At 44.3% G+C, this 17949-nt stretch overlaps 1 protein-coding gene across 8 annotated transcripts in view; it reads left to right on the top strand.

Moving 5' to 3' along the window:
* HUWE1 (HECT, UBA and WWE domain containing E3 ubiquitin protein ligase 1) overlaps positions 1 to 17949 on the top strand; it is a 162678-nt gene that overhangs the window by 129205 nt on the left and 15524 nt on the right. For 7 of the 8 annotated variants that reach the window (XM_034987900.1, XM_034987503.1, XM_034987653.1 and 4 more), the window contains 18 exons: positions 1295 to 1506; positions 2387 to 2569; positions 5169 to 5341; positions 5696 to 5844; positions 6596 to 6671; positions 7513 to 7611; positions 8199 to 8332; positions 8520 to 8688; positions 10024 to 10252; positions 10907 to 11085; positions 11370 to 11459; positions 11609 to 11763; positions 13360 to 13405; positions 14864 to 15151; positions 16245 to 16500; positions 16697 to 16827; positions 17354 to 17568; positions 17646 to 17934. In XM_034987900.1, coding sequence (XP_034843791.1) covers positions 1295 to 1506; positions 2387 to 2569; positions 5169 to 5341; positions 5696 to 5844; positions 6596 to 6671; positions 7513 to 7611; positions 8199 to 8332; positions 8520 to 8688; positions 10024 to 10252; positions 10907 to 11085; positions 11370 to 11459; positions 11609 to 11763; positions 13360 to 13405; positions 14864 to 15151; positions 16245 to 16500; positions 16697 to 16827; positions 17354 to 17568; positions 17646 to 17934 — 3073 coding nt within the window. The remainder of the gene's footprint in view (positions 1 to 1294; positions 1507 to 2386; positions 2570 to 5168; positions 5342 to 5695; positions 5845 to 6595; positions 6672 to 7512; positions 7612 to 8198; positions 8333 to 8519; positions 8689 to 10023; positions 10253 to 10906; positions 11086 to 11369; positions 11460 to 11608; positions 11764 to 13359; positions 13406 to 14863; positions 15152 to 16244; positions 16501 to 16696; positions 16828 to 17353; positions 17569 to 17645; positions 17935 to 17949) is intronic. The other variant, XM_034987867.1, reaches the window with a different exon arrangement.

Below are 17949 nucleotides of genomic sequence, written 5' to 3'. Positions count from 1 at the left end.
ATGTGTATTAAATATACATTAGGCATTTTATTTCAAAGCTTTTAATCGCAAATTTATTAAGTGTGTGTTTAATATGTGTCATGTTACTTTGTGGTACTGGGTACTCCACCAGTGCTTTACAAATGCAATTGATGATCCTTACCTCAGCACTGGAAGGTTATTGGTATTGCTACCCTTAACGGAGAAGTAGAGAAGGCTCAGAAAGATTAGCTTGCTCAAAGCCAGCTGCAGAGGAGCAGGATTAGAATTGGAACCCAGATCTCTAATTACAAATCCAAGTCTCTTTACTACATCATACTGCTTTCCCAAATTGCAAAGCTTTTTTTCCAGTTTTTACTAATAATGTCCTATAACATATTTATACAATTTTATATTTTATTCATTACTGGGGAATTTTTATTTCTAATAAGCTCCATCTTAACCAGGTCACCTTATCTAATTATCCAGACTTTAGAATTCTTCAGTGCTTTTTTGTTATTGAGGCAAAATTTACATAAAATTAAGCATTTTAAAGTGTATAGTTGAGTTGCATTGGGTACATTCATTGTTGTGCAGCCATCATCTCTTTCTAATTCTAAAATCTGCTTGAATGACAACAGAACTAAGTTCCTTTCTAATATAAGGAATTACCAGGGCAGAAATTGTTGTTAGAGAGAAGGAACAAGTCTCACTTAATTTCCTTCCCTTGTTGGGCCTTTTTTGCTATTTTGTATAACTCTGCATTAAATATGTTTGCATATCCATATCTGTGTGCTGTTTCTCTTTCAACTCCTGCCAATTTTTAGTCCAGGGTCCTTAGCATATTGTAGGTATCGGTAAATATTACAATTTAATTGAATACTGAAGGAATTACAGCACTCAATTATGAATCAAGATTTGAATCCTTGCCATTGGCTAAGTTTTTTGTGCAGGCCATGTTTCTTTGGGCCTCAGATTACCCATCTGTCAGATGGGGAAAATATTGAACTTGGCTTAACTGTTCTATAGGTTTACTGTGAACAGTTCCATCAAATATCACACATATAAATGTTTTGAGAAATACCAAGTGACATGTAAATAAAGGTGCATAAACTGTGTAGTGAGAAATGAATGGGATTTAAAAGCATAAAATCTGGATTTGCTACTCACTTAGCTTGTACCTTCAACCCTTGGTCTTCTCATCTATAAAGTAGACCTGATAATCACTGACTGGATGACTTCAAGGATCAACTTTGTGTATTTGTACCTTGTTGATATGCAGACAATATGGCATAATTATGCTTGTGAGTAAATGTCATGATTAATGACTTTTCAGGACTGCAGTGTGCTAGCTTTTGTTCTGGACCACCTCCTCCCACATACCCAGAATGCAGAAGACAAGGACACACCTGCCCTGGCCCGCCTATTCCTCGCAAGCCTGGCTGCTGCAGGGAGTGGCACAGATGCCCAAGTGGCCCTTGTGAATGAAGTAAAAGCAGCCCTGGGACGGGCACTGGCTATGGCTGAGAGTACAGAGAAACATGCCAGGTAAAATCCATGCCTGATGTAGTGCTAATAACCAATAGCATCCCCTTACTCCATTCCTTGTCCATGGGATTCCTTGCACTTGAACAAGAGTTCTGGTCCCACTGGCACTGTGTATTCTCTGGTCCTCTCAAATAGTTCTAGTGCTTCCAAATACCTAGAGTGCTGATTACATTTGGAGGAGGGTACAGCTTAGAGAAAAAAGCAAAGGGATGTTTTCATTATACTTCTGAGGTCTTGAAGAAGTTAAGCAGGGTATTCAGTCTCACTTTTTAAATTAGTGTAAAGAGGGTCGCCTGGGTGGCTCAGTTGTTGAGCGTCTGCCTTCGGCCCAGGTCATGATCCTAGGGTCCTGGGATCGAGCCCCGCATCGGGCTCCCTGCTCCACGGGAGGCCTGCTTCTCCCTCTCCCACTCCCCCTGTTTGTGTTCCCTCTCTCACTGTCACTCTCTCTGTGTCAAATAAATCTTTAAAAAAATAAAAATAGGGGCACCTGGGTGGCTCAGTTGGTTAGGCGACTGCCTTCGGCTCGGGTCATGATCCTGGAGTCCTGGGATCGAGTCCCACATCGGGCTCCCTGCTCAGCAGGGAGTCTGCTTCTCCCTCTGACCCTCCTTTCTCTCATGCTCTCTGTCTCTCATTCTCTCTCTCTCAAATAAATAAAATCTTAAAAAAAAAAAAAATTTTTTTTAAATTAAAAAAATAAAATAAATTAGCGTAAAGAAAATTAAGAATGCTACCACTCAGGGAGTGAGCTCTCACCTGTTCAATGTTCAAGGAGGGTTATCCGAGGCAAGTTAGTGAAGACACCAAAGACAAGTTAGTGAAGACACCAAAGAACAGGCAGTATTCATATGATAGAGGTGTTAAACTTCTCTCCCAGGCTTCAGGCAGTGATGTGTATCATCAGTACTATCATGGAGTCCTGCCCCTCCACCTCCAGCTTCTACAGCAGTGCCACAGCCAAGACCCAGCACAACGGCATGAACAACATCATTCGACTCTTCCTAAAGAAGGGACTGGTTAATGACCTGGCAAGAGTGCCTCACAGCCTGGACCTGTCCAGGTAAAATTATTCCTGAACTCCAGCTACAGGCTTTTGCCCTCTCTTTAGTCATGCTGCTTTTATTTCTTCATTTGCTTATATTTTCTGTACCCTCGTCAGATGAGTAGTGAGCCACCAATGTGATAGGAAAAGTTTGGATATAGGTGGGAACCTGAGTTCTTAGTATTGTGGTTAAGCAAGGCACTTGCCTTACATTAGGCCTTAGTTTTCTCATTTTCTGAAAACTCAAGAGTTGGACTATATGAATAATTTTTTTCCCAAGCTTCCCCCACCTTAATTAAAAATAACCTATTATTATAAGATTATATGTGTATCATGAGAACTACAGATGAGCAAAAATAGATACCATATTTCTGCCACTCAGATATCAATCACTGTTACCTTACCACATATCTCTGAGTGGTTTTCTTCACATACATACAAAATGTATTTTTTTTACTAAAACGATATTATATATGCTGTTGTGTAACCTGGGTTGGGTTAGGGTTTTTTGGGTGTGTTTTTTTTGTTTTTTTTTGTTTTTCAGTTACTATCTCTACCTTCTGGTATAAGTAATTTTTCATCCTATATAATGCCCAAATCTATATTCAAAAATTTTTGTCCAAACCAGAATCTAGTTACAGACCTTGCATTACATCTGGTTATGTCCTCTGAATCTCTGTTATTCTAACACAGAACCTTAATTTTTTTAATCTTCATTTTATTTCTATTAGTAACACTAATTTATTGAGGTGATCAGGCCTGCTGTCCTACAGAATGTTTTGCCTTCTCGATTTGGTCCATTGCAGTGTCGTTTAACTTGTTCCTTTACTCCCTGTTTTCTCTAAACTTCTAATTAGATCTAGAAGCTTAGTGGAGCAATTTAAAATTATTGGTTAAGATATATCATAAATGATACGTATCTCATACTCTGTCATGGGGAGACACATCTCTTTGAACTATCAAAAATCATGGTAAAACTGACTACTAGAGTGATAATCATCATCGTACTGTTATATTTTCCCCTTTCTTACTAGAAAGTAATCTGTTAGTATTTTGGCACTGTATAAATGTTTGATTTCCTGTCAGCCATATACCTAATTAATGATCTTAACACTAACTGATAATCCTCTCCTGTGCCAATTTCTTCGGGGATTATCAATGACAACTTTATAATTTCTGTCATTCCTTCTACACTATTAGCTCACATTTTTGTGTGACAAAGTCTCTGTTCAAGGGGGTGGGGGGTCTGGTTACCCTGAAATACAGTTCCTACTGAAAAGGCAGGCTAAAAACTTTCTTAAGTCACCAATTTTTAGAGTAATCAATAGATTTAATCACCACCTCAAATACAACTTTCTCTGGCTTTCGATTTTCTATTTTCACTGATTTTTTTAATCAGTGATTGAATTATTTGGATCACTGCAGTCATTCTTTTTCATTATACATTTGGCCCATGGGGCCTCCTCAGGTTGACTTCTTTGTCCTTTTGATACAAGCTCATCAATTTTTTTAAAACTTTTAAAAATTTCAAACTCAGGAGTGAGCACTGTATGTTTCATCTAGATTAACCAGTGGTTATCATTTCTGTCCTATTTGCTTGAGTTCCCCCTTCCTTCTCCCTTTTAGGAGCTGAATCATTTGAAGTTCATTGCAAACAACATGATGCTTAACCTGTGAATACTTCAGCATGTGTCTCCTAAAAATAAACATTCCTTTACATGGCTAGAATATCATCACATCTAAGAAATTTTACCATTGATGTAACAGTACTCAGTTTGTATGTCATATTCAAATATCCCCAGTTATTCTAAGTATTATACCTTGAGGGTAGAGTGTTTTGATCCAGGATCCAATGAGCATCACTAATTGCATTTGATTGTCACATGTCTCTTGTTATGACATTTGACTGTTTTGAAGAATCCAGAAGGCCAAATGTCTTGTAGAATATTCCATAGTCTGGATTTGTCCAATGCTTCCTTATATTTAGGTTCAGGTTAAACTTTCCAGCATGAATAGTACATAGGTGATGTTTGCCCTTACTGGTACATCACAGGAGACACATAATGCTAATTTGTCCCATTATTGGTAATGCTAAATTTGATCACATAGTTAAAGGTTAGCTGTCCCCCTTTGTACTTAGTAAGTTTTTTATGAGGTGAGGCTTTGAGTTCACATGAAGATTATATGAATATCCTATGCCCTGAAGATTTTTAACTCCATAGTTTTAGCATTTATTGGTGATCTTTGCCTGGACCACTTATATTGCTGTTTGAAAAGTGATGATTTCTGACTTTCTCATTGCTGTTTATTAGCAGGCAGGCATTCTTTTATAGTGAAGATTTCCTTCTGCCTATTTGTATCCCTGTGGCTGCGGATTCTTTCTATATTTAATGTAATACCATTACCATCATTATTTTTGATACTTCAGTGATCTCAAATTTGGCCTGTGGTAATGATGACCCATTAATTTTTTAAAGCCTCTGGCACAACAAGATGTCCCAGACTCACCTTGTACCCTCCATGCCCCGTCCCTGGAATCAGTTACTCTGATGAGCCTTGGTTCCTTTTAGTGTGGATTTTTGTGCTAAGTCCATCTCTGTATCTTGCTTTATCTCAGTCCAAACATGGCTAACACAGTCAATGCTGCTTTGAAGCCTTTGGAAACACTTTCCCGAATTGTGAACCAGCCCAGTAGCCTTTTTGGCAGCAAGAGTGCTTCTAGCAAGAGCAAGTCTGAGCAGGATGCCCAAGGAACTGCTCAAGACTCCAATAGCAACCAGCAGGACCCAGGTAGGGAATCAGAGCCAATGGACTGGAGAGCTGGCTGGGTGGGCATAGCTATTTTGTGGGCACATCGCATCACAACTGTTCTGGCTTGGTATTGTTTCCCTGGGAACTTGCTGGCCTTCCAGAGATCTGTCATAGTGGCGTGGGAATCTGCCCCACAAAGAATTCCTTAAAATTGCAGCCTTATTTGGCTATCCTCACACGTAGCCTTGTCTTTTCCTTTGTCACCCATTCATTTATTTTCTGAGAACTTGTAAATTTGCCCAGGGAAGGGACCTTATTGTCTTCATGCTTGCCTCGTGGTGCCCTGCACATAGGCACCCTTTGATTATTTTGCTGGTTGGTTGATTGTTTCAGGCGAGCCTGGGGAAGCAGAAGTGCAGGAGGAGGATCATGATGTCACTCAGACAGAGGTGGCAGATGGGGATATCATGGATGGGGAGGCTGAAACCGACTCAGTGGTGATTGCTGGGCAGCCTGAGGTGCTCAGTTCACAAGAGATGCAGGTAGGGAGGCAGATCACCCAGCATACCCCTATTGCGGCGCTGAACCAAACCCCCAAGCGGTGTGGGTGGGTGAGTACTTTAGATCTTTGCCTCAATGCTGTCTGTTTTGCAGAGGAGCACAGATGATATGCTTAGTAGTAGATGCTCAGTAAATGTGTTTGAATTGTATTAAATGAGGGGCGGGGGCAGGGCCAGGATGCCATCCATGTACTATGAAATGGAATAGATCCCAAGAGGAAAACTTAGGCACAGGTGAAATGTGGAAGTAGAAAACTGGCCTGAGTCCTTTGGGCCCAAGCTCTTTGATTTATTTGGCTCTGGTCATTAATGGAAACTCCTTAACATCACTGTTGTGCCTATAGCACCTGGTCTCACTGGAGCATTCAAACGGCTATTTTCTAAAGACCCTAAAGAAAGCATTGTAATTTCTGGAGCTGCAGTGGTAAGAAATGGGGCCTACAGTCCTAAGCTGCTAGCTCTGAGGAGATCTGCATGTATTCCTGGATAGTATAACGACTAACCTGGTCTGAGATAACTGGGATGAATCCATTTGAAGGACAGTCTGAGTGTGGATTGGCAGCACATGGTAGTTTCTGTGCTCTTAGCACCAAATGTGTGGTGTTTTATGCAACATGCTCTGTCACACGTTATCCTAGAAATATATACTCCCTTGCTGGCTTTTTTTAGGGTTTCCGTGCTAGCACAATGATAGACTTGTGTGCATCCATATATATGTTCTATTTCTCTCCAGGTTGAGAATGAGCTGGAGGACCTGATAGATGAGTTGCTTGAGAGGGATGGCGGATCTGGGAACAGTACAATTATAGGTGAGAGCCCCAGAACTGAGTATAGCCTCTTCCTTTGCCTCAGTCTCTCTTGGGAGGACCCTTTTTCTCATCATCTGCTTGCTCAGCTCTGCCTAAGGGCTCATAGCCAGCCTAGATTGCTGCTTGTCTTGATGTTGATGGTCTTACAGATGAGAAATTCACAAACCATCTACAGACCTGTGGTGGCAGGTCTGAAGCGTTGCCTGTGTGGGGGAGGAGGAGGGGGTGGCCATCAGTATAGATGATACATGAGGCACATCAAGAGTGTTATTCATGGACGCCTAGAGGAGGCTTTAGAGGCTGTAGGGTGAGAAAGCGCTTTCCTTTCAGTTTTTCAGCAAAATCCAGGGGCTTTCCGCCTCTGAGTCTCAGTAGTGTAAAAAGAGTGATCATTCCCTAAGGGTGGCCCTTTTTACAACTCAAAGGGAAAACGGCAAAAGTACCCTACTGTCACCTGGTTCCAAGGGTCTATGTGTTACTTGTTTTTATTTTACTGATGAAGGAAATCAAAGGATAAACGGAAGTAGACATGTATTCTTAAATTTGACAAGGTTTTTTCACACCCATTATCCTCTGTGGTTTCACAATTAGTGGGATTGGCAGGGCAGATGTGATCATCCCATTTTACAGATGAGGAAACTGAGACTCAGACAGGTAAAGTGACTGGCCAAGCTCACCTAGCTAGTCGACAGCAGAGAACATAGGTCTTCTCCCTCATCCAAAAAAAAAAAAAAAAAAAAAAGTGGATATCTGCTGGGTGTACATAGCTACTTTAGGCGCACCCAATCTGGAAAGGGAAGTCCTCTGTTGTTCAGTGAAGGCTCTGCTCTGTAACCTTCAGTGAGCAGAAGTGGAGAGGATGAATCACAAGAGGACGTGCTGATGGATGAAGCTCCTTCCAACCTCAGCCAAGCTTCCACCTTGCAGGCCAACCGAGAAGGTGAGAGTGCCGAGGCCAGAAAGGCCTCCCTTCTTGCCCTGCACGTCTGACAGACACTACACTAGGGTTTTCCTGGAGGCAGCTGCCCACATGTGCAGAATAAGGAAGCATCTGTCTGCATGCGCTGACATACACCATCCACTTTATCCTCAGCCAGTTTTTCAAATAACATGTTACTACTGCTTGCCCAAAAGTTTGTCACTTCTTACTTGGTTCGCTTTCTTCTCACCCACCTGCTATCATCGCTCCAGATTCCCTCTTACCAACAGGATGCAGTCAGTAGCAAAGTAGGGCTGAAAAGGCAAGGGGGCACCAGCAGACTTGGCCAAGTCCTAGACCATGGCTCCTGAAGCACTACCCTGTAGCCAGCCTCCACATTCAGCCACCCTGTTCAGCGTGTTGATGCGTTGATTGGCACTCTCAGGAAATCAGGGCTGGCTCACTAAGTCTGTACATCACCCCAGATCTGGTTCTTCCTCTCCTAGAGTCAGATACCCCATCGCCTTCCCACTCAGTCTGCCGGCCTGCACAGTAGCCTGTTTGCTAGCTACTCAGTATAGTCCTCCAATGTGCTCCCTTTGTTTTAGATTCCATGAATATCCTGGACCCTGAGGATGAGGAGGAGCACACTCAGGAAGAGGACAGCAGTGGCAGTAACGAGGATGAGGATGATAGTCAGGATGAAGAGGAGGAGGAGGAGGAAGATGAGGAAGATGATCAGGTGAGGGGGGACTGTGTTTGGGCTGGTTCAGACAACCTCTTCCATGGGAACACAGAGCTGGAGAAAACCAACAGTCTGGGTTGCTAGCCTCAGCGCCTCCCTCCCTCATGTGCAAATGTGGCCATGACACCAGACTTCAGAAAACCCTTACCTCCAGCAATTCTCCATCTCCTATTTTCCCCTTAAGGAGGATGATGAAGGTGAAGAGGGAGATGAAGACGATGACGACGATGGCTCTGAAATGGAATTGGATGAGGATTACCCTGATATGAACGCTTCTCCCTTGGTCCGATTTGAGCGCTTTGACCGGGAGGATGATCTCATCATTGAGTTTGACAACATGTTCTCCAGTGCTAGTAAGATACAGGGGCTCAGCTGGGTTTTATCTCTTGATTCTTATACCCTTCTCTAGGGTAAGCCAAGCAGTGAACCAGAGCAGCTATCAATCTGATACAGACAGCACTTCTTTTCCTATGCTGACTTCCTGGGGCAAGGGATATCTGAATCCATCTCTCTCAATAAATGTATACTTAGAAGAAAGAATTGTGAGAGGCTGCTTTTGTTCTCTCCACCTCAGTAAACAGGCAGCCATTTTAGAGCCTGGACAACTTGATGATTTGCTTGAATTTTTTTTAAGTGAGACCAAGGCTGACTGCATCAGGCACCCATGTGCATGCCACAGTGACAGGGCAATCAATAACTCTTATGTCTGTAACACTGGATCTTGAGAGTTTGGATGAACACCTTTGAGCTTGGCATTGGGGAGTAGATTTGAGCACATTCACTCTGGTCATCAAGGATGCATCTTTTCGGAGGAGAGAGAGAATCTCTTCCCTTCTCCCCCATCAACGTCAAAGTTCGCTTTTAGCATCTAGTTCTTAAAATCAAGCTGTCTTGAGAAGGCAGGTCTTGACCCCAAATCACAAGCATGATATAGCAGAAAATACTGAACTGTTCTGGTCTATTGTCTTGGCCAAGTAGTCTCTTACCTCTTTGAGCCTCAGTTTGTCACCTGTAAATGAAAAGTTTTAAAAGAAAAAAAATGGGTTGTATTACATAATTTTCAAGGTGCCTTCTATTCTGTGATTTTCTTTGCATTTTTGTGATTTCCATCAGTCTTCCTTTTGTTGAGCCTCCCCCTTCGTTTAGCAAATTAAACAAATATTTGAGGAGTGCCTACTGTTTCCTAGGTACTCGGGATACAGCAGTGAAAAAGAAAAGTCCTTTTCCGTGAAAGGAGCTTATGGTCTGTTAGGAATTATAAGTAAACAGGCATTACGTTGTAGTATGGGTAAGAAAGCCCAGAGAAAAGGATTATTAAGCCAATCTGTAGAATCAGAGGAAGTGACATCTGGGCCAAGAACAAAAGAGCAGGTGAAGAAGGGGGAGCGGAGTCTTCGAGGTAGAGGGAGTAGCATGTTTCTGAGGGGCCTAGAAGCATCACTGGCTATAGTGTGGAGAATGGATTGGGAGAAGATACTATTTAGGAGGCTGTTGAAATATCTAGGTAAGAGATGGTGGCATAAGCTATGGTAGTGTCAGTGATTATAGATGAGGCGTGGGAATGAGGGAGAAAGGACAAAGCTCAGGTTTCCGTGTGAGGAAGTAAGGCCCAGGAGACATGGTTCTGTTGGAACAACCATGGAAGAGATTTTTTTTGGCACTGACCCCTTTACATATTGTCCTTGCAGCAGACATCCCCCCATCCCCAGGAAATATCCCTACCACTCACCCACTGATGGTACGCCATGCAGACCACAGTTCTCTGACGTTGGGCAGTGGCTCCTCCACAACGCGTCTCACCCAGGGCATCGGGCGCAGTCAGAGGACCTTAAGGCAGCTGACGGCCAATACAGGCCATACCATTCACGTTCATTACCCTGGGAATCGCCAGCCCAACCCTCCTCTTATACTCCAGAGGTGAGTTACATTTGTCCCATTTCTTTGGATTGTATGTGCAGCCTTTTGGGGAATACTAAATTGTATAACACAGTCTTTTTGCTTAAGTGTTCTCCTATGCATACATTCAGCAATCAGTGAAGCATCTCATGTGCCAAGCACTTAACACTTTAAATGTAGACAGGACAGGATTTCTGCCCTCAGGCTTATGAGTTTAGTGGAAGAAACAATTTTAAAATGAGGGAAAAGGACATAGGTGTCATGATGATCAATGTACAGGCTACAGTGGGTATACAAGAGTGATATACCCTAACACAGTGCCTGGCATTATCAATGACACAACTATGGAATAATATGCAGCCTCAGCCCAAATAAAGTTCGCAAACTAATGGAGTAGTTAGAAACGTAACTAAGATTTATGCCTAGTAGGGTACCTGGCTGGCTCAGTCAGAGGAGTATGCAGTTCTTGATCTTGGGGTCATGAGTTAGAACCCCATGATGGGTGTAGAGATTACTTAAACAAAAGTTTTAAAAAAAAAAGATTTATGCTTAATGTGATCAGGTCCATAATAGTGTTAAGCATTTCCAAGAGGTTACAGAAAGGATCTCGCAATAACAGATTGCAGGACCCCCTATGAATTACAGTGACCATGGCACCCCACCATCACCCTACAGGTTGCTTGGTCCTTCTGCTGCTGCTGACATCCTTCAGCTGAGCAGCAGCCTTCCCCTACAAAGCCGTGGCCGAGCCCGCCTCCTGGTAGGCAATGATGATGTCCACATCATTGCCAGATCTGATGATGAACTGCTGGATGACTTTTTCCATGACCAGAGCACAGCTACCAGCCAAGCAGGCAAGTTTGTGTGGTAAAAGGGAGGGTACAGTTTTTCTCATTCTACTCTTTCCTTGCTGAGGGAAGACAGAGCAATATCTGCCCTGCCTAGAGAAACCACATTTTATTGGAGCCAGAACCACTTGATAATTTAGCCAAGATCAACAAAACCTTCACTATCTCTGGGTACTTGTGATGTGCCAAACCTTGTGATGGACTTTGGGTCCTGTTAGAGAAATATGGCAATTTTTGGATCAGATGACATATGACCATGCCAAGAATCTCACTCTTTTGTTCCCCTACAGGGACCCTGTCCAGCATCCCCACAGCCCTGACCCGCTGGACAGAGGAATGCAAAGTTCTTGATGCTGAGAGCATGCATGACTGTGTTTCAGGTATGTGGCAGCTTGGTTATCTGAGCAGTAGTGCACCTTCCACAGCTGGGATGAATGCATGGGAATTGTTGCCCTCATTCTCTGGCTGCAAGCTCTGCCTCGTGGCTACCTCCCCTGAGCAACCTCTGATCTTTGCCTCTTTGATCCAGTTGTTAAAGTGCCCATTGTTAATCACCTGGAATTCCTGAGGGATGAGGAGCTGGAAGAAAGGCGGGAGAAACGCAGGAAACAACTGGCTGAGGAAGAAACAAAGATAACTGACAAAGGCAAAGAAGATAAGGAAAACAGGGATCAGAGTGCACAGGTGATTTGCAAGGGCTGGGAGGATTCATCTTTGGCTGTGTCTTCCTTTACTTTCATATGGCTTTGGCATACGTATAGCACCAGTCATTAAAGAATCCTGAGATGTTCACATTGAACCTGAGAAATGATTCATTCCAAATGCACCCTACATTCACATGTTTTTTAGGGGAAAGAATTCAAACCCAGAGGGAAAATTATTTCTCCACTGTCTCTTGCTGGGGAAAACTGGAGCAAGAACCAGAGTGGCTCCTGACTTACCAGTCACACTGTGTAGTCTCTACCTTCAGTGACTGCAGCTAGACAAGAAGAATGATTTTGATTATGCCCATGCTCTTGGTGGTTCAGTTGCACTTCACTTAGTGGAAGTGGATTGACTTACCAAGTGTGGGGAATCCTTACCAAGATGACCCCATTCCATCATTTGGGTAAGTTAGGCTTAGGATTCAGTGAGGAAATATTCGTGCTCTGAACCCCAGCACGACATGTCGTTTTCTAAGGCTTGATTTTCAATTTGTAAAATCTCTAGCATGACTTTGGTTTGGAAAGAAACTACCTATTTTGAAATTTCTGGGAAGTTGAACAATACTAGCTTTAAAATATATGAAGTAAAAGCTCATAGAAATATGAAGAAATTGGGGCGCCTGGGTGGCTCAGTTGGTTAAGCGTCTGCCTTCAGCTCAGGTCATGATCCCAGGGTCCTGGGATCGAGCCCCGCATCGGGCTTCCTGCTCAGGGGGAGGCCTGCTTCTCCCTCTCCCACTCCCCCTGCTTGTGTTCCCTCTCTCACTGTCTGTCAGATAAATAAAAATTTAAAAAAAAAATACGAAGAAATTAAAAGACTTGAGTGAAAGACTTTATTATATCCCACTCAGCAGTTAGGTCAGATTGAGGATTTTGAAAATGTTCAGTTAGGATAACAAACTTGATTTAACAAATACTTTTGTATGAAAGTTTTACCTGATAAACAATAGCATTGTTTCAAACACATGAAAAGGGATAGAAAATAAGCAAGCCTGGCATATGATTTTAAAAGCTGGAGTGGACAATTGGGTCACCTGGATGGCTCAGTCAGTTGAGTGTCCAACTCTTGGTTTCGGCTCAGGTCGTGGTCTCGGGGTTGTAGGATGGAGCCCAGCACTCAGGGTAGAGTGCTTGTTCCTCTCCCTCCCACTTCTGCCCCTTCTTCCTCCACCCTCACTCGCTGGTCTCTCTCTCAAGTAGATGAATGAATAAAATCTTAAACAAAAAAAGCTGGAGTGGACAAAATGAGCCCGAAGAAGGGAAATACATAGAAATGAAACTTTGAGGAATTCTTGCTGGTCTTATGATTGTATTTAGGTCATGTCCTCTGCCCAGCCCAACTCATTATTCAGTCAGCCTCCTGGAAGTTTCCCCTTGTTCCCAAGCCATCCTTCAACACAAGTATGTATTAGAGAAATTAGAGATACATTTGTACACTAAAATGTTCATCTTTCATCCAGGTCCTTGAACTCCTAGGTGGCTTATGTGGGTGGTGGGGAGAGGGTAGCTATTATAGTTGACCCCTGTCTTATGTGCTTGCGAAAGTCCCACATTGGTCTGTCCCTTCTTTTTCCAGTGTACTGCATCTAAGACAAATGACTCCACTGAACAGAACCTCTCAGGTAACTCTACCCCCCTTTTCACCTTCTTGCTAACTGGTTCTTTTTCCTGACCCTTTCAAGTAGCTGGCCCAGGTGGGCTGAAGATGAACACTGGTGCTCTGTGGGATGAGGTAGTAGATTGTATAGTTTTAGGGTCATACCCCATCTTGGAGATAACTATACAGTCTACTGTCTTTCCCACGGTGGTACACTTCCCCTCCGACGTACTCTGTTCAGGGTCTCACTCTGATCATGCTGTGCTGCATTCTGGCATGTGTAGCCAGGCCATGTGTCCTACCCCTTTGGTGACCACCGTGGTGTGGTGCGCTGCTTCCTGAGAATATCTGATGGCGGTGGCTCCCGAATGCCAGCCCTCAGTGGAAATGAACAAAATGAAGAGGGTTTAATGAGTTGTTCAGAAAGCTGAATTTATTCAATTTAAAGGACTGGTTTTTAAGAGATTATGTCCTTCCTAGTTCTTTAGTATCAAAATATTTTTATTAAGTGATATTGACAGGATTCTTTCTTATTTGGCTAAACCTAGGTTTGGTAACCCAATGTTAGTCTCTTTGTATTTTTTCCTTTTTATATAAACTTTGTGAGTCTTTGGAATCTAAAAGTCTAGGGATGTTAGTCGATTTTTGGCATCTGTGGGCTAAATGTTATTACTACTGTATGTTTTGTATTCCTCCTTCTAATCTTAATGTCAGCTATTTCATGGTTCTAATAACTGATCCACGTGGTATTATGTCTCCCCCACCCCTATTTCCTCAGAACTTTCTTCTGTTTCCCTATGCCTTCTGTCTCCTTTGGCATTTGAATTGCAAAATGACGATACTAAAGCCTACACAGTATTTTTTTTTTAAAGCAGTGTAAGTGGGTGGTAGGTGTCCTGGTGCCTTTAGCAAAAGGTTTGAAAGGGTCTGTTATCAGGTAAAATGGCTTTTTGTCTGCTGCCCTTGCTAGAGGATTCTGCTCATGCCGGGGTGAGGTAGTAAGTTGTATTGTTGCGGGGTAGGGATTTTAGGCCCCAATTAGAAGATAACTATACAACTTACTACTTTCCCTGGTGTGGGCATATTCATACTTAGTCTTGGCACTGTTGCCTCCATCAGAGTTGTAGATGTTCCTGGGATAATCAGGACTGGAAGGGAGGTGGAAGGGGATAGGTGATATTTAGGGTGAGGCAAATAACATTATAAAGTGACTTGAACTCTTTCCCCTTCCACCCAGGGCACAGAAAGGATTTAATTCTTAGGATCTACAAAGATTCAGAACTCCAGTTCTTGAGACTAAGATAGCACTGTGCCTTAGCCCTCATCCAGGGTATACCAGATCAGCCACAAGCTGTTCCTAGGAACACTCGGGGGTTGGGGTGGGGAGGGGATACTTGTCAGGCCACATGTGCTGATTGAGTGGCTCCCTAGGTTCTTGGCTGATTGTCCCTTAACACCCCCATTGTTATTCTTTCCGAGAAAGATGGGACTCCTATGCCTGACAGCTACCCAACAACCCCATCTTCAACTGATGCAGCTACATCTGAGTCCAAGGACACCCTTGTCACTCTGCAGCCCTCACAACAGCAACAAACACTCCCACCCCCACCAGCCTTGGGAGAGATTCCTCAAGAGCTGCAGTCCCCGGCTGGAGAAGGGGGTAGCTCTACACAGCTATTGATGCCTGTAGAGCCAGAGGAATTGGGCCCCACAAGGCCAAGTGGAGAAGCAGAAACGACTCAGATGGAGTTGTCCCCAGCTCCTACTATAAGTGAGTAGAATTTCAAGGTTTGGGTGGTGGGTGAGAGGTGATATAACAGGAGGGAAGAATGGACATCTTTGGAGTTCTCTTTACTCTCCTTAAATAATAGCAGCTCGGGTCCTCAGAGTAGGATCTCAGCTTGCACATTTGCTTTCTTAGCTAAAGTTGAGGTTTCTTCTCTGTGGACTCAAGTGATCATATATCTGAATGTCTAATGATACAGGTGATGATGCCAACAGTTTATTGAGGTAATCACTTTTCCTGGGCTATCATGGCAGGCCTGTTACTTCTTTAAAAACAACCTTCCTGGGGCACCCAGCTGGCTCAGTTGGAAGAGCATGTAGCAACTCTTGATCTCGGGGTTGTGAGTTTGAGCCCAACATTGGGGGTAGAGATTACTTTAAAAAATAATAAAGAAGTAAACTTTGAAAAACAAAAACAACCCTCCAAAGTAGGTAGTGTTATCTCCATGAACAAACTGAAACGCATGTGAAATTACTAGCCCAAGACTATTCAGTAAGTGATTGAGCTGAGATAAAAATCCAGATCTGTGTGATTTTAAAGCTTGCTCTCCTTCAGCATCCTTCAGGGATGGCAAGCACATGACCCACCCACCACACACAGCTCTCCCATCCTGGCAAACACCATTTATCTCATGGCACTATTTCCCACTGGTTTGAAGTGGGGCCTCAGAATTCTTCTCAGCAGTGTTCCAACAGGGTAAATTGAAACCTGTTTGCTATTCCTGCTCTGTACCATGCTGCCTGTGATTTGCTCTGGAAAAACCTTAGGGCGTAGGAGTTTTTTCTTTCAAGGAGCCGCCTTTAGATAAACAGAACCAGCATGCATGTACAAATGGTGCCTGCAGGGAATCTGAAAGTAGTGACAGACTCCCTTACCTGGGGTGCCTGGGGAAAGGTGTTTCACAGGCATAACGACACCATGAGGATTTGAGCTGAGCTTTATATAAAGCATATGAGATTGAGGAGGAATGTCAGGCCAGCGAGATGGTAGAGAAGTGAGAAGTCTAATCTGGCTGCATCTTAATTCGGCCCCCATCTTCTAGGCAGAGATCTAACCTCTCCATGTGACTTCCTCCTAGCCTCTCTTTCCCCAGAGAGAGCTGAAGATTCTGATGCGCTGACAGCTGTCAGCAGTCAACTGGAAGGCTCTCCCATGGACACCAGTAGCCTGGCTTCCTGTACCCTGGAGGAGGCTGTGGGTGACACCTCAGCAGCTGGCAGTTCTGAGCAACCCACAGCAGGCAGCTCCACTCCTGGGGATGCCCCACCTGTTGTGACAGAAGTGCAAAGCAGGGGCGATGGGTCAGGGGAACCTACCCAGCCCCCTGAGGACAGGTAAGCATTGTGTGAGTAAGGGAAGGCAGGATGTGATGGTGGGTATTTCAAGCTACATGCATACTTGTTAACTCGTGCACATGCTTGGTGCACTGGGGAAATCAACCTGGCTTCTGTGAGAACTGGGTATTACAAGAGTATTTTATAAATGGGAAAACATTAATACCAAGAACAACCTGGAAATTATTTTCTTCAGCTCTCCCCCTGCATCCTCTGAGAGTTCCTCCACCAGAGATTCTGCTGTGGCCATTTCTGGAGCAGATTCCCGGGGAATCCTAGAAGAGCCACTGCCTTCAACAAGCAGTGAAGAAGAAGATCCCCTTGCAGGTGAGCTCCATGTGTGCTTAGGCCATCCTGGGGTTATTTAGGCTTCTAGTAGCTTTTGGCATGGAAATGTCTGCCAGTTCAATGGTTCCATCCAGATGGAAGGCAGCATACATATGGGAGGAGGACCAGCAGTAAGGGGGTGCTGATGCTGCATGATGGAATGAGCCCAGGCCAGGGAGTCAAACAGATCTTAAGCTCGGGTTACCCCCTTTGCAGCCACCTACCTTCAGAACTTGGGACCATTACTTCTCTGATCCTCATCTGTTCTAAGGGGGGTTGGTAATAGCTGCATGGTAGGGTCTTGATGAAGATTAAGTGACAGCATACACACAGACTCTGGCACATAACAAGAGCTGTTCTGAGCCTAGGGAAGGTGAGTGGGCCTCTTTGTGTCTTCTGTCCTTTGCATGCATTGAGGACAAACAAGGCTCGTTTCCCTCAAACAAGGCCATGGGTCTCTACTCCCAAGTACATCTTAAGTGTTGGTAGAGATGGGAGTCCCTTCACATTTTGCGCCTCCCCTCAGGTATCAGTCTACCCGAAGGTGTGGACCCCTCTTTTCTGGCTGCTCTGCCTGATGATATCCGCCGGGAAGTCCTGCAGAACCAACTGGGTATCCGTCCACCAACTCGGACTGCCCCTTCAACAAATAGCTCAGCTCCTGCAGTGGTGGGGAATCCTGGTGTGACCGAAGTGAGCCCTGAGTTCCTGGCTGCCCTGCCTCCAGCCATCCAGGAGGAAGTATGTGAGCAGGGAGCTGGTTGGGGCTAGGCTGCCTAGCTGTGGGTATGCCCCCATTGACTTCTTCTGCTCCGTAGGTGCTGGCACAGCAGAGAGCTGAGCAACAGCGACGGGAACTGGCACAGAATGCCAGTTCAGACACCCCCATGGACCCTGTGACCTTCATCCAGACCCTGCCCTCAGACCTGCGCCGTAGTGTCCTAGAGGACATGGAGGACAGCGTGTTGGCTGTGATGCCACCTGACATTGCCGCTGAGGCTCAAGCCCTGAGGCGAGAGCAGGAAGCCCGGCAGCGACAGCTCATGCATGAGCGGCTCTTTGGCCACAGCAGCACCTCTGCACTCTCTGCCATCCTCCGAAGCCCAGGTACAGAGGGAGGCA

The sequence above is a fragment of the Mirounga leonina genome, unplaced genomic scaffold (genome assembly GCF_011800145.1).
Source record: "Mirounga leonina isolate KUSES-001 unplaced genomic scaffold, KU_Mleo_1.0 Mir_101529, whole genome shotgun sequence".
NCBI lineage: Eukaryota > Metazoa > Chordata > Mammalia > Carnivora > Phocidae > Mirounga > Mirounga leonina.
The sequence above is the reverse complement of the archived record's forward strand: the minus strand, read 5'-3'. Positions and strand labels throughout refer to the sequence as shown.